The 13,208-nt window shown below is 44.3% G+C and overlaps 1 protein-coding gene across 1 annotated transcript; it reads right to left on the reverse strand.

Moving 5' to 3' along the window:
* Positions 1-1,521: 1,521 nt before the first annotated feature.
* Positions 1,522-8,696, reverse strand: LOC108580025. Its single transcript, XM_017943681.1, has 4 exons — positions 8,106-8,696; positions 5,820-5,972; positions 2,897-3,247; positions 1,522-2,745 (listed from the first exon to the last, which is right to left on the reverse strand). The coding sequence occupies exons 1-4, from the start codon at positions 8,694-8,696 to the stop codon at positions 2,581-2,583; spliced, it is 1,260 nt and encodes a 419-aa protein (XP_017799170.1). The 3' UTR covers positions 1,522-2,580.
* Positions 8,697-13,208: the final 4,512 nt, after the last annotated feature.

Consider the following 13,208-nt stretch of genomic DNA (forward strand, 5'->3'; position numbering starts at 1 on the left):
GAAGATGCGCTGTTACGTCGAAATACGAAGTAACGTGTTATTCAACGACGATCGCAATTTAGACGGTAAATCTGAGTACGAAGAGGCTCGTTTACCAAGAAACGGTGGAAAATTATGTTCACAGATGAAGAATGGGCGAAGGAAGATCACGACTCAGGCTGGAATTGAAATAACGCTTATAGATAAAAGATCGAATAGTCCAGGTTATGTTGAATTAGTAGATTCACCGATAAAGAAATTCGCAAGGTTAATTTCGCAATTCAGCAAGGACAATGCATTTTACAATGGGCCAGGGAGATCTTCTCTTAGAAAATTCTTAGTCGCGAGATTGCCAAGAACTGCGTACGAATAAAGGAAGGAAGTTTGAAAAAATCTGTGTAGATGCAGAAATCCGTGAAAAGTATAGCAAAAAAAAAAAAATGATACAAATCACTTCGGATATATTTAAACAATAATTGAAAATAATTTTTCACATACATATATTTACAACAATTTATCTCAATTACACGTGCTATCTTTTTGTCATATCGATTTTCATTTCTTCTCCATTCAAATCGTACGGTACGTACGCTTCTCAGCGATTACAACGAAACGCTTGGGGAAGATGAAACAATGGATCGACTTATCGCCGTGGAAATGACGAAAACGGGGGTTTGTGTCTGTGCTATCTATTTGTCACGGGGTGGTGTATATCGAGTTATCGTCGAGTCTGTCGCACGTGAGACAGCCTGTCGACTTAGGCGAGTTGTTCTCGCCTCTGAATAAAAACGGTCGGATTTCGTTGGTTCCACGATCGATTCCGATTTTCCGCGTCGCGCCGCAGGGAAACACTTCCGGCGCGACTCGGCTGGCACATTGTTCATTGTGAAAATATTAAATGTAGGCCAGGAGGGCGGCCGCTCATCGTCGAACTAGCCACTTCCCATCGATGTGCCAGCCGCCCATTGTCCCGTCATTATTCCAGTTAATTAATTATTAGTACGCCATGACGTCGTAATTGATGTACAAGAGCAAAATCTGCGGGGTGTACAGGATGCGGGGGAGAAGGTTATAACCCATTTATAATGATCGTGTCCAGTCTATTACCATTGTCATCATCAAGGTCTCATCTAACCTCTAGGATCGCGAGTGTACGCTTCTTTTTTTTCGGTTTTTTCCTTTTTTCTCGGTGATCGTGGGTGGTCGCGGAAGAAAAGAAGAGAACTGAGAAAGATAGAAAGACAGAGAGAGAGAGAGATAAGTTCGATAATGCTCGACCGATAGGTTATCGACGATGAAAGCGGCGGCTAAAACGTATTCGATGACTAGAAGAAGCCCTACGGGATCGATGCTGACGAACGATTATTTTCATCGCGACATTTCGCAATTGCAATTCTTCGATGCGACGAAACAGTCTGTTTGCGATGAATTCTTTCACTATTCAGGATTATTTCAACGAATTTCTTTTTTCTTTTCTTGCTTCGATCGTCGAGAAGAAATCTGGTATATTTGGTACACGAGGTTTCACCGGGGTTGGGGGGGGGGGAGGAGAGTTATTGTAGTATCCAAACGAGCAAACGTTTCGATTCTTCTTCCGTACGAACCAAAGCACGAATCAAAGCGCACGGATTCGTCCCGCGGCACATTACACCGAATAAAACGAACAGAATGTGTCGCGTAATCGCGACGCGCACGTGTACATGTGTGTGTGTGTGTGTACACAATTGCTTATCCTCCATTCGCGTACAAACTTACATTAAACACACGGTTGTGCGTGGACGTAGCAAGTTCCTCCCTGATTTGCGGTGATCCTCATCGATCCGGATGCACTATCGCACTCTCGAAACACGATCGACAAAACACAATTACGAGTATGTTCGATTGTTCGTAGACACGGTCCCTTTATTGTAGAGAGAGAGAGACGCGTTTTACAATATCGTCACTCGTTCACAGCCATTCACTGAATTTCTCTCGTCGGAAGAAGAACGTTGCCAATCGGAAGCCACCCGGTATCGATCTCTTCTTTCCCATCTCTCTCGACGATCCTTCGTTCCGTCGCTCTCTACACCTGTCCGTCTCTAATTTGCAAAAAAATCATGCGTATCCTAAGCGCCTAACTTTGCGCGTTTCTACCCTACTAATGTCTCTATCTGTCGATCTACGCGGCTATTTGTCGTGCTTGGTCCCGTCGTGTCTAACGTGTCCTCCGCCCTCGTTCAGATTTACCTTACAAACGTTCCCCCGTCTTTTCTTTCCGCCTTTTCCCTCTTTTTCTACAACTTCGACACGAAGCGTCTTCGCGTCGTCGCAAAATGTGTCCGTTTGAAAGAATTGTTCACGGCTCGAACTTCACTGCACGATCACTGTGAGCCAGGGGGGGATCTTCTGATTTCACTTTCAGAAGCTGCCAGTTCTCCGCGTGATTTTGTAATTTTCTTTTTTCCGTTTTTTCTCTCTTTTCTTTCCTTTAAATATTACTTTCGTCCTCGTGGTTTGTATTGCTACTCGACGGTGTCGCGACGATCGATCGATCGGTCGGTGGTGAGAATTCAGTCGAATCCTCGGGGAGAGTCTCTTTCTGATTTCCTTGACGTTCGCGTGTTAGACGAGAGATTCAGGGTTGGTGGGTAGTATGGTCGTGGCGGTGCTGTTCGGTAGGAGTGCTCCGTTCTCCGTGTCTTTCGCGTTTCCGTCTGGCCGTGGCCGGAAGTCCTTCGAGGCTACCAGCAGATTTCGTCGTCTCGCTTCCTTCTTCTCGCGTTCGACCTACGAGGGATAACAAAACACGTTCGTCGTTTTACAATCTCTCTCTTTCTCTCTCAATTCGTTCTACATATTCGTTCCGTCGAATAACTTAGGAATAATGAGAAAATCGTGGATAATTTAATATAAGAAGAGAAACGGTAGGAAGACCAACCTTGAAGAACAATCGAAGATAATGGCAAGGGAATACGACGCATTTGCCGTCGTCCTCCTCGGCGTCGATGTAAATGCCACGCACGAGGATCGAGTTGCTGCAATTGAGAAGTACGAGGAACACGAAACATCCGATATGTGTGATCCAGCAGGAGAGTTCCGGATTATCCGGGACCAGCCATAGATCCAACACGTTCCAAATGCCACGCCATACGTTCACAGTGCCGAGGAAGCTGAGCAGGAGGAAACCATCGGCGGCTATCAGACGGGCCAAGCCTTGAAGACGAGCGCAGACATAGCGCATCAATGGTTGCAGAGAGAACGTCACCGTCACTATCACGTATCCGATCGCCTGCAATTGAACGTGTTTATTGTTCAAATATGATACGTACCGATCGTTGCAACGAGAGAGAGAATTACCGGCAGTTACGAATAATTCATTTTAGGATCAATTTCATCGTATCCTTGATTAGAACGGTTCAGACTTTAGATGAGAAAATTGTACGATAAAGAGAACGTGTTCTTCTTTCTTATCTTTCTTTCTTCTCTTCGTTTCGTCCTGCCTATTTTCTCGCCTTTCCCTCTCTGTTTTTTTCTTCGAAAAAAAAAAGCGGGATTCGTCGTTTGACAGATTGGAAGAAGGATACGGCGGATGATCTGTCTGGTTTTGATTCGTTTGACGGGAACGGGAGAAAAAAGAGCTTAGTGTCGTTGATGACGTCGGATCGGAGAGGTTCCAACGAATCAGCCGGCGACAAATCGTCGGTCGCTGTTTCACGGTTTCGAAGCGGCATTGCGAGCGAGTAAATGAGTGAATTGGACGACCCTCGCGCAATCATCGACCCTCTTGAGAATTTACGTTATCGCGTTCACCGTGCAAAACTGTATATCGGCTGAATTTCTCGTTAAGGACTCCAAACATTTTTCACAAATCTCTCCTACCATTTTTCCTTCGGGGATCCTCGAACGAAACGCTGCTTATTTCCAATTTACGTTCAACGATCACCGGAGAAGGTTCATTGAATCATTCGTGAAACGATATCTAATATCGTCGAGTAAACACTACCGTGGTGTTATCAGCGATCGTACTTAAGCGTTTTTTAAACAACAATGATCTACCTTTATCTTTGCATTTTAAACGGCTGAGTTAAACGTCTATAAATACGACACGATTTATCATCCCGTTTTAATTAACTTCCCAGCGTACGTTTCCATTCGAAATAGTCCCAGTCAGAGGAATCACGAAATTCGAGGAACATCGAACAAATGAAAAAAATAAATTTCGAATTCTCGATAATTCGCGCGAAAACCGCCGATAAATCCAGCCTATCGTCTGGAGGGAGAAAAAGGAGGAAGACTGGCGTTGTGAAATTTGTTTACCGTACCAAAACGGATTTCCAACTGGCGCCCGAACTTATCGAAATCGACAAGTCGTACGGAATCACGTTCGATCGCGATAAATCCCGCCAAGACAGCCGTTTAATCCGCGGTTCTCTGTTGTACCCTGCGGATCGTTGATCCCTGATAACGAATTCGTACCGTAAATCGGTTCTGCACGGTTACCCGATTCCTAGACGAATCTTATCGTTCTCATCGTCCAGACGTTCGTCGCGTCGAATCGTCTTCGAACGAGTCGCCGTTCTTTATTTTCCTTTTCTCATCCGTGGGGGGATCAAAAAATCGCAACGCGAATGTTATTGTTGTCGGGTGAGGATACGTGGCGCCAACGGAGTACCGTTTTGCAACCGAATCATTCCAACGGGTTGCACCGGCTTAAGTTCGCAATGTCGAAATATTTGCGCGGGCTCATCTGTGTTTGTCGAACCGTTTTTCTCTCCTCGATCATCGGCGCGGGAAAACGGCGTTGAACGTGGCGGGAAATCGATCGACGCGACGCGACGCGACGAAAGATAGATCCTTCCGGAGAGGTGGCACGCGTCGTGATCGAGAGATTTTCTTTACGGTGACACGTTTCGACGATGATGAAAACGTATGTTCTGTTGTCTCCCTGACTCGGGGAGTTCAACGATCGTGATTATTGAAAAATTAAACAAATCTTCTCGTTGACCGCGTTTTCGCCGCGTCGTATTCAAACAAGTAAACGTCCACAGCCCGCAATAAAGTGTCCCGCGCATGCACACACATACACGCGCATCGACAGTTTTGTCATGTGCCCTCGCAATCATACAATTGGCGAATATTCAATTATACAATCGGACCAACGGCGTGCCGCTCGCCGCGCTGCGCGTAGGTGGCACGTTTCAAAATGTCGTTCAACACGTGATTGCTAATGACACCCGATGACACGCGTTCATCGATAGGAAACTGTCTTATCGGAAGTTTCATCCCGGTTTCGTGATTTCTCAGGCCAATTGATATTATAGTTCTCACCAAATCTACAAACGGTATACAATAACCGTGATATACATCCAGATGAAATTTGATTTTTTTTTTTTTTTTTTTTTGAGGGGAGATTGAATCGAGGTGATTCTTCAATTAGAATTTTCTATTAGAAACTTCATTTATCATTTGATGTATTTTGAGGGTTTATTTGAGGGTATTTTGAGGGGATACAACAGTCATTGCACTACTCTTAATTGAAGCTAAGTCATTCGAACCCTGACGATGATCTACAACGATCAACGAAGAAAATCATTGCAACATTTCTTCCATAGAAGGCACAGTCTCTTTAAACAAACCCGGAAAAATCTCAACAACAATATTAAAAGTCGAAGAAAAATTTGAAGGACTCGAACCGAGAATCGAACCCACGACCTTCGGATTGACAAGCCAGGACTTAGCGCGCTCCGCCAACGCGCCCCCTCAATTACTCCTTCTTCTTCCTCCTATAAGTTCGTTATGCGAAGGTCCCGATCCCATAGTGAACGACTGTGAAAGCCTCAGATCTACGTATCGATACTTACGAGGGATCCGATCGCGGAATACTCTCGATCTTCCGGGAACAGGTAGATATCAAGTAGTATCCAAACGCCTCTCCAAACGAACACGACCAGCGTACCGACCACTCCGACGCTGAAGGCACAGTCCAATAAGTACAACGACCAGTCCCTCGTGTTCTGTAATCAAATAGCATAAACAATAGATAAGCTTCTCTAGCAAGTGAAAAATCGGGAAGTATTTGAAGAGGCGCGGGAATCTTAGGATAAACAACACTGTCACTCGTGCATCGTTTACGTTTGAAGATTATTTAGAAGAGAAGCAACGCTCGGTAGTATACCCTTAGATATAGTTGCGAAGTTTTCAGATCGAACTATAGTAGAGAGTATACGAATTATCTTTTAATAAATGTAAATTTATACAGCGATAACGCGACGTTCGTCGTTACGGAAGTTTGTAACGTTAATTTCCAAACGATACCTATCTAATCGTGTTACGAAAAAAAAAAAAAAAGATCGATCATCACGGGGAATTTTCAATATTTTCGAACATTCGACGAACTCTGTTTAATCTTTGCAGAAATTATTCAAACCTCGTTCCCGATATCGTGATAAGATTAGGCAACGATCAAGGTAGAAGACGCGATTTCGTTCTCCTCGATCTGCTTTCGTTGCGTCGTTGGTATTAGCCTACGTTCTCTTTTTTTTTTTCGCGTAGATCGCTAATTCACGCTTCCCTAAATTCACTGATTCATTGAACATTAAATTGCTGGCGTGTCGAAGGGATGGGGGATACTGCGATGACACCGCAGTATTGCGAGAAGTGAAAATTGTGGAAGACGATAGATGAAAAAAAAAAAAATGTCAATCTGAATACTCGGAAAAGAAGAGGAAAAAAAGACGAGGCAGTGTGTAACTCGATCGTTCAACTCGACAAACTTTCCAGTCAGACTGTTTTCCTACTCGAGGACTTCCTTCGAATCATTGGTTTCCACGAGGATCGTCGATTTTGGCGATGCAAACGAGAGAGGACCTTCCGATTGGCATACCATTTATTCGGTAAACTTTCATCAGAGTGTATCACCCTTCTGTCCTCGATTTTTAAGTGATACAAGAGAGGATTGAAGCGGCGGTAATTAATTTAAGATCGTTCCACTGTCTCCCTTTTTTCATCGTCTTCGACAAACTATCTCTCGATATCCATGAAGAATGAAAATATTAGTGAATCAAAAAATACCCTTAAACTACATTACGAATATTTTCAAAATTCATACAATCAACTATCAGAATTTCATTTTTAAATTACAATATCAAAGGAGCCATGAAATTCTCAGATGTACATAGTTTCTAATTTTCATTCCATTCGAAAAGCTTCGCAATACACTTGTTCCGAGATGTAAGACTATCGAGAGACGTGTTGGAAAATTTTGGAAAATTCGTGTTTGCGGGGCGTTCATCGATTATCGTTCGATCGGGAGAAAGCGTGGAAATTGGTGCAGTTGCAGGCCGCGCTGGTGCGTGTGTGCAAACTGCACGGACGCGATGCTGTTCGACTGTCGGGAGAGACAGCCGGAAACTGTGCTTATACCTTACACATCGATGCCGTGCATCGCACGGCTCTCTAGCTCCATCGATGCGTCAAAACATCCTGTCTAACCTCTTACGTTTCCTATTTAAAACGTTACCCCCTTTCCGATAAAACCACGTCTCTGACGATTTTTTCGGGGAAAAAGAAATCGGAGAAAGGAGGACACGTAAATGCGACTTCTCGTTCTCGTACCACGCATGGCCCCACGTTTGTCGTCTTTTACGTCAGTCTCGATAAGAATGCAAATATTATGACACGTCTGTTTCGTTGTTTCAAAGGAACTCCTGTGTCGATGATTTTTCCCAAGATACAGAAGATTTCCACGGGATTCTGTATTACGGTAGGCAGTATCGTTTAGCCTGACCACTTGTGTGACCCACAGTAATGTCGGTGAAACGGAATTGCGGAGAACGTGAAGATAATCGTGGAAGATAGAAGGGTACATACACACGGTGTTATCGTTGCAGGGATAGAAAATTTTCCGTAATCTCGAATGTGTTTGAATTACCACCGAATGACCGATATCGATCATACCGAGATCTATTAATTTGCATTGCTTTTTCTCTAGGCGTAACGTGAAAAGTCTCGAATAGAATCTGAATCTCTCCTTTCCTCGATCTCTCCCTATCTCTCACTTTTCTTCAATTTCGCAGGTTGTATCGTGTAACGTGATTGTCCGAGTGTTGCGCCACGTTTCACAATCGGTCGAACTTCTTGTTACTTACGTTCACACGGAACATGGTCTGCACTTCGAAGTATCCTGGACAGGAGTCCAGGCAAAGGGAGAACGGTGGCGCGGAAATGTTCCTTACGGCGCGCATGATGGCCAGTGCGAGCAGGCTGACAGCGGTGGTAGCGAATACTGTGCTCGCCGTGTGTTCCGTGTACTGATCGAGTGCTTGCCATGCACCACGCCATGCATTTACGCAGCAAAAGCCGAAAACGGCCGTGTACAGTCTCGATCCGACATAGTACGAGAGTCTGTGCTTGTCTGGGTGTAATAACTCGTTGAGAGCGTGCTGCGACACGTTGAACGCGTACAACCCTATGAAACCGATCACTATCGAGGTCAAGCTGCTTAGAACTGGGTCTTCTGGGTAGACGTAGACGTCACTTAAGCCCCAGGTACCTCTCCAGTAGCCGACAACAGCTGGAGCGGCTACGGTAGCCGAGAACACCGTGTCCAAAATTGTGAGTATCATATAATGGAGACGACTCGATGACCGACCGCTCAGCCCGCTCGTCATTCCGGTGCCACCGCGTAACTCGACCATTCTCATCCAATCCTGATCGAGCCTAGTCGCACCGCTCATCATGCATGATTCGAGGTTGTGGTGGTACGCTCTCTTCGGTGGTGCATGCCTACAGGCCGTGCTTTCGACCAATTCCACCAAGAGACAGTCATTCTTCAAACACCGAAAGCTTCTCCTTTTTCGTCCCGCTGATTCTTCACTTCTGTCGATCTCGTTCAAGTTCTCGATTCCAGAGACGATCCTGAGAGTCTGGACGTTGAAGAAATTCACCGTGGAATTTCACGCAGCTTCCTCGACGATCTTCTTCTCTCGATACGGTGATAAAGTGTGTTTCTGGTTTCCTCACCGGTATATGTCGATGTTCAAGCATGAAACACTGTCGCGCATTATTCTGGCCATGGTTACCGACTTCGATCGAGATTCGAGAGGAGCAGCTTTTTCCACAAGATCAAGCTTTACAGCGGATCTTCTTAAAGTAATATTGTCGTTGGATCGCAGTGATCATCCTATCGAAGGAATCTCTTTCTCTGGTTGTTCGAAACTTCTTAGAGAACGATCTTGTCGGACTGGTACAGACAGAGGACAGTTCTGGTAGCTTCTTTCTCTTGACATGTTTCAGACTTTTGGTAACCTTGTCATAGCACAAAACGACGCACCTGAACGGAATATACTCTGCTTCCCGATCGAAACAGTTATCGACAAGTGCGACGAAACCGTTGCGATTCGAAGATACGATAGGGACAAAATTCGACGGACTTTCGGTGAAAATAACTCGCCCTATCCTCTTCCCGTTCACTTTCGTTCGCAAACCGTTTTAGAGCGTATTACCGTGCGTCAACGATGATGGTGCACCGATGCACACGGGGCGAGAGTACGCGAGAACCGTGAACCGACAGGTCGGGCTGCGGGTGAGTACTGGCATCTGTTCAGTCACCGCTATCTTTTATCAAGTGCTGAGCACAGACCAACACTATCGCATTATCATGAACAGCATCGTCACACGGGCCATGGCATAGAGAATAGTACGGTGCTCTCTGCTCTCTTCCCTTCCTTCCTCCATCTCTCTGACAACCCCCACCCATGTGTCAGTAAAGCTACGTGCACGCTTGATGAACGAGAGAGAGAGAGAGCGCGGGGAACGAGCTTTCGACACCCACCAGTACACCTCTCATTTTCCACCAGTGCATCTAAGAAAGTGTTCTTCATCCAGCATCCCTTCGCCGACGTTTCCTCTTAACCTCGACAAACACGAGGAATCCAATCAACGAACGATCGTTCGTTAAGAAGAAACTGCGAAAAAACAGCGATCCAGGAAATCTCTAATCGAACAACATCTCTGTCTCGGTTTAGATTAGATTTTCGAACTGGATGTTTCGTTTAATTGGAAACATTAGAAACGAAACACATCCAAGGTTCACCCTTTTTCAGGCTATTGTTCATTGATCTGCTCATTGTCTGGCCCCAGTTTTGTCATTCGTGTGTCAAGTGTACGGGCTGCTTAATGATTCTCCCTATGCAGACGCGTACACACTCTATCATGAGTTAGATTAGCGTTAGGTCGACCAGCTTTTTCTAAGCGTAATCGAAGACTTCTGTGATTTTGTCTGTAACGATAATGGACTACCGCTGGAATGTCGCGATATCACGATTTTTATTTAAAGAATACTTTCTGTTTTCATTTTTTTCATACGACGTATTCCAAGTATCTTACACGCACACAATTAACGCTCGTTAGTGTGGTCAGACGATATCGCGGACTGGTAGGCAAAGAGAGAATTTTCATTCGAATCTGTGGCGGTACGGTGGAGGTTTATCAGGGCAGCCGCGTAAATCGTGATCGACGTACGCGACAAGCAGGCGCTAATTAACAAATCCGGAACCCGGCGTTGATTGATAAGAAACAAGATAGTAGCCGGAGAAGAGGTTTGTAGAGAAGAGAGGTAGCTCAGAGGCAGCCACCTTGAAGCCTCATTTTTCTGAGTGGCGTTTCCTGTCCGTCAGTCTCGCCGGGCTTTTGTCGTGCCGAACGCATCGCTAATCGCCACCTTTTTGTACACCAATCAAGCTTGGATTACGACCATCTTCTCACCTTGACCTGTCATTTCTCTTTTTTTTTTTTTTTTTTTTTTTTTTTTTCTGTCACGACAGCCATTGTCGGTCGAAGATGTCACTTCTGCTGGTGTTTTCTGCGCGTTCCACGTGCCTCGTGTCTACATAGACGGTGCTTTCGACGCGTTGGACCATAATGGCGGCTGCTCGAACGTAAGAAGAGGAAATTTAACCCTTTCGACATTTTATACCGATATTTTTAACGAATTTTTTCTCTCTTTTCACTTATTTCTCATTCTGAGCTCGTTTACGTGCGTGTGTGTCTTTCATCACGTGGAATTTTTGCGAATTTTCAAGTGTCGAGAGAGAGGAATTCTCGTTCGTTAATTTACATATCGATTTTTGGTGCAATCGGTAACTTTTGCCGAGCTATCAGTGCAATTTCTAATTATAGAGCTTACGTTTCAGGGAGGATAGAGTTGCTGTGCATCCGCGCACGTGACGCCCGCTATGCTTTTGTCCCGCAAAAACACACATGATTTCCATGATTCACGTTCACGGGCTTCAATGAACAGATAACGAGCCTGTTCAGATAAAGCGATAACAGTGATCGCCTGACAACAGGTTCCTTTCGCCGTATCACAAGAGGTTGTACTACAAGGTTTATTATGACGGGGTTAATAATTCTTCCAACGGGCAAACTAACGCGATAAACACTCCGTTAGAATGTTTCGCTGTAATCAATCGTGTCGATTAGTTCATCGATTATTCTTCGCATAATGTGATCGAATCGGACATATTCTCCACGCTCGACAATTTTACGTTGTCTCGTAATAAAACGAATGTTCCGTTTACGTGGAATTGTTGCGGCTGTTTTAAACGGTCTCGTAAATAACGTCGGAAATATATTTATGGAATGTTATCAGTGAAAAATTCGATTTCCCTTCGGGAATCTCATTTGAGAACGATCGTCTCGAGCGAAGTCGGGGAAATCAGCCGCTTCAGCGATATCGGATTTGGTTTCGTGATTTTCCTAATTGATAAAAAGCTTCTGTCGCGAGCAAACGTGTGTATAAATAGAACGCATTGGCGATGATAAACATTTACTTCTCTCGTCGGCACTGGTACAGATATCCGTGAGATTCGGTAGAATTCGCGAAATTTCGGGGAATATCGGATTCACCGATCTTCCAAGCATAAATCGAAATTCTTCGCGGAGATTTTGTCGCTACTTCTTCATACTTTTCGTGTAGAAACGATGCAATTTCTTCGCATCGATACTCACCGATTTGTATCTGGTTGGAAAACGGAAGACGTAGCTCAGTTTGTCCACAGCGATCACCGATGGTATCGATATGAGATTCCGAACGGAACGAAAGACCATCAGGGTGACCAATCCTCCCGAGGTGGCTCCTATGATCGCCCTAAAGTAAATCGAACGAAAGAATTAACGAAAAACACGCGTTTACCGTTTGAGCAAGTGTTAATAAAACTTTTAGCGTAGAAATAAAACGGTTAGATAAAATGGTTATCGTTCAGAAGCAAGAATGGCCGTCACGACTAGCATATTCAACACTGTAATGGTTACGCGTTACGTGCTATTATGTTATACAGGGTGGGGCACGTAAAACAGGCCACCTAATTACTGTCGAGGGAGAAGAAAATTTCTCTCTGGTGGCACGGGAAAATTTTTATACGTAATTTAAATGGTTTTAAAGGACGAATTAGATGGAAGGTCAACTTTTCTCCGCGTTTTTCTTCAAGGTCGCCTATGTCTCTCTATACGAACGTATATATATATATATTTTTCTGTCGTGTGTTTTAGCAGACATCGATGTGCATTTACGCATGCGTAATAATGTGATCTGAAGATGATCTTAGACTGTAAAATTTTTAATCGAACGTGAAACCTCATTTTTGCTCATTTCTTTCGTGAAAAAAATTTGTCCTCGAAATTCGTCCTTCGAAGCTATTTAAATTGCGCCTAAAAATTTTCTCGTATCGTTGTAGTTAGAGAAGATATCTAATTAGTTTGTTTTACTTGACCCACGCGATATGCAAATCAACCTTGAATTGACTAGTTTTTACTTGCACGCTGACATTTAACGCGTACACTCTGTTTAAAAACGTTCACGACGAACGCGGGGGAATTAGCATGAGAAATGAGAGGAATATGAGATACGATTAACAGACTATTCCTGTCGCGTCTTAGAATGCCATCCAGCCATCGGTTAGTGACACGTTGGTCCATGTGTGGTTCTGTTGAAATAAGAAAAATCACTCTCTATACTTTACCTTCGCTTCTGTATGCGTGTGCCCGTGTGTGTGTGTGTCTGTTTAATCGGAAGAAAATTCAGGAAGAAATATACATTTTCACCGTTCTGTTCGATGTGTTTGTCTAACGTCTGTCGTATGAAAAAAGCTGGATCCGTAATAGAATCGATTCTCGATAATCGCTCGTCGAATGAGAATTCTGCGTGAATGATCTCACCAATCGTTTCGCAAGAAGAAACGGTCGAAAATGAT

This window comes from Habropoda laboriosa, unplaced genomic scaffold (genome assembly GCF_001263275.1).
Source record: "Habropoda laboriosa isolate 0110345459 unplaced genomic scaffold, ASM126327v1 scaffold2, whole genome shotgun sequence".
Lineage (NCBI taxonomy): Eukaryota > Metazoa > Arthropoda > Insecta > Hymenoptera > Apidae > Habropoda > Habropoda laboriosa.

Coding starts and splice junctions, on each gene's coding strand:
- LOC108580025 (XM_017943681.1), bottom strand. CDS start 8,696: ATGATGAGCGGTGCGACTAGGCTCGATCAGGATTGGATGAGAATGGTC. Junction 3,248..5,819: donor ATTCCGCGATCGGATCCCTC/GTAAGTATCGAT, acceptor GTTCAATTGCAG/GCGATCGGATACGTGATAGT. Junction 2,746..2,896: donor ATCTTCGATTGTTCTTCAAG/GTTGGTCTTCCT, acceptor TATCCCTCGTAG/GTCGAACGCGAGAAGAAGGA.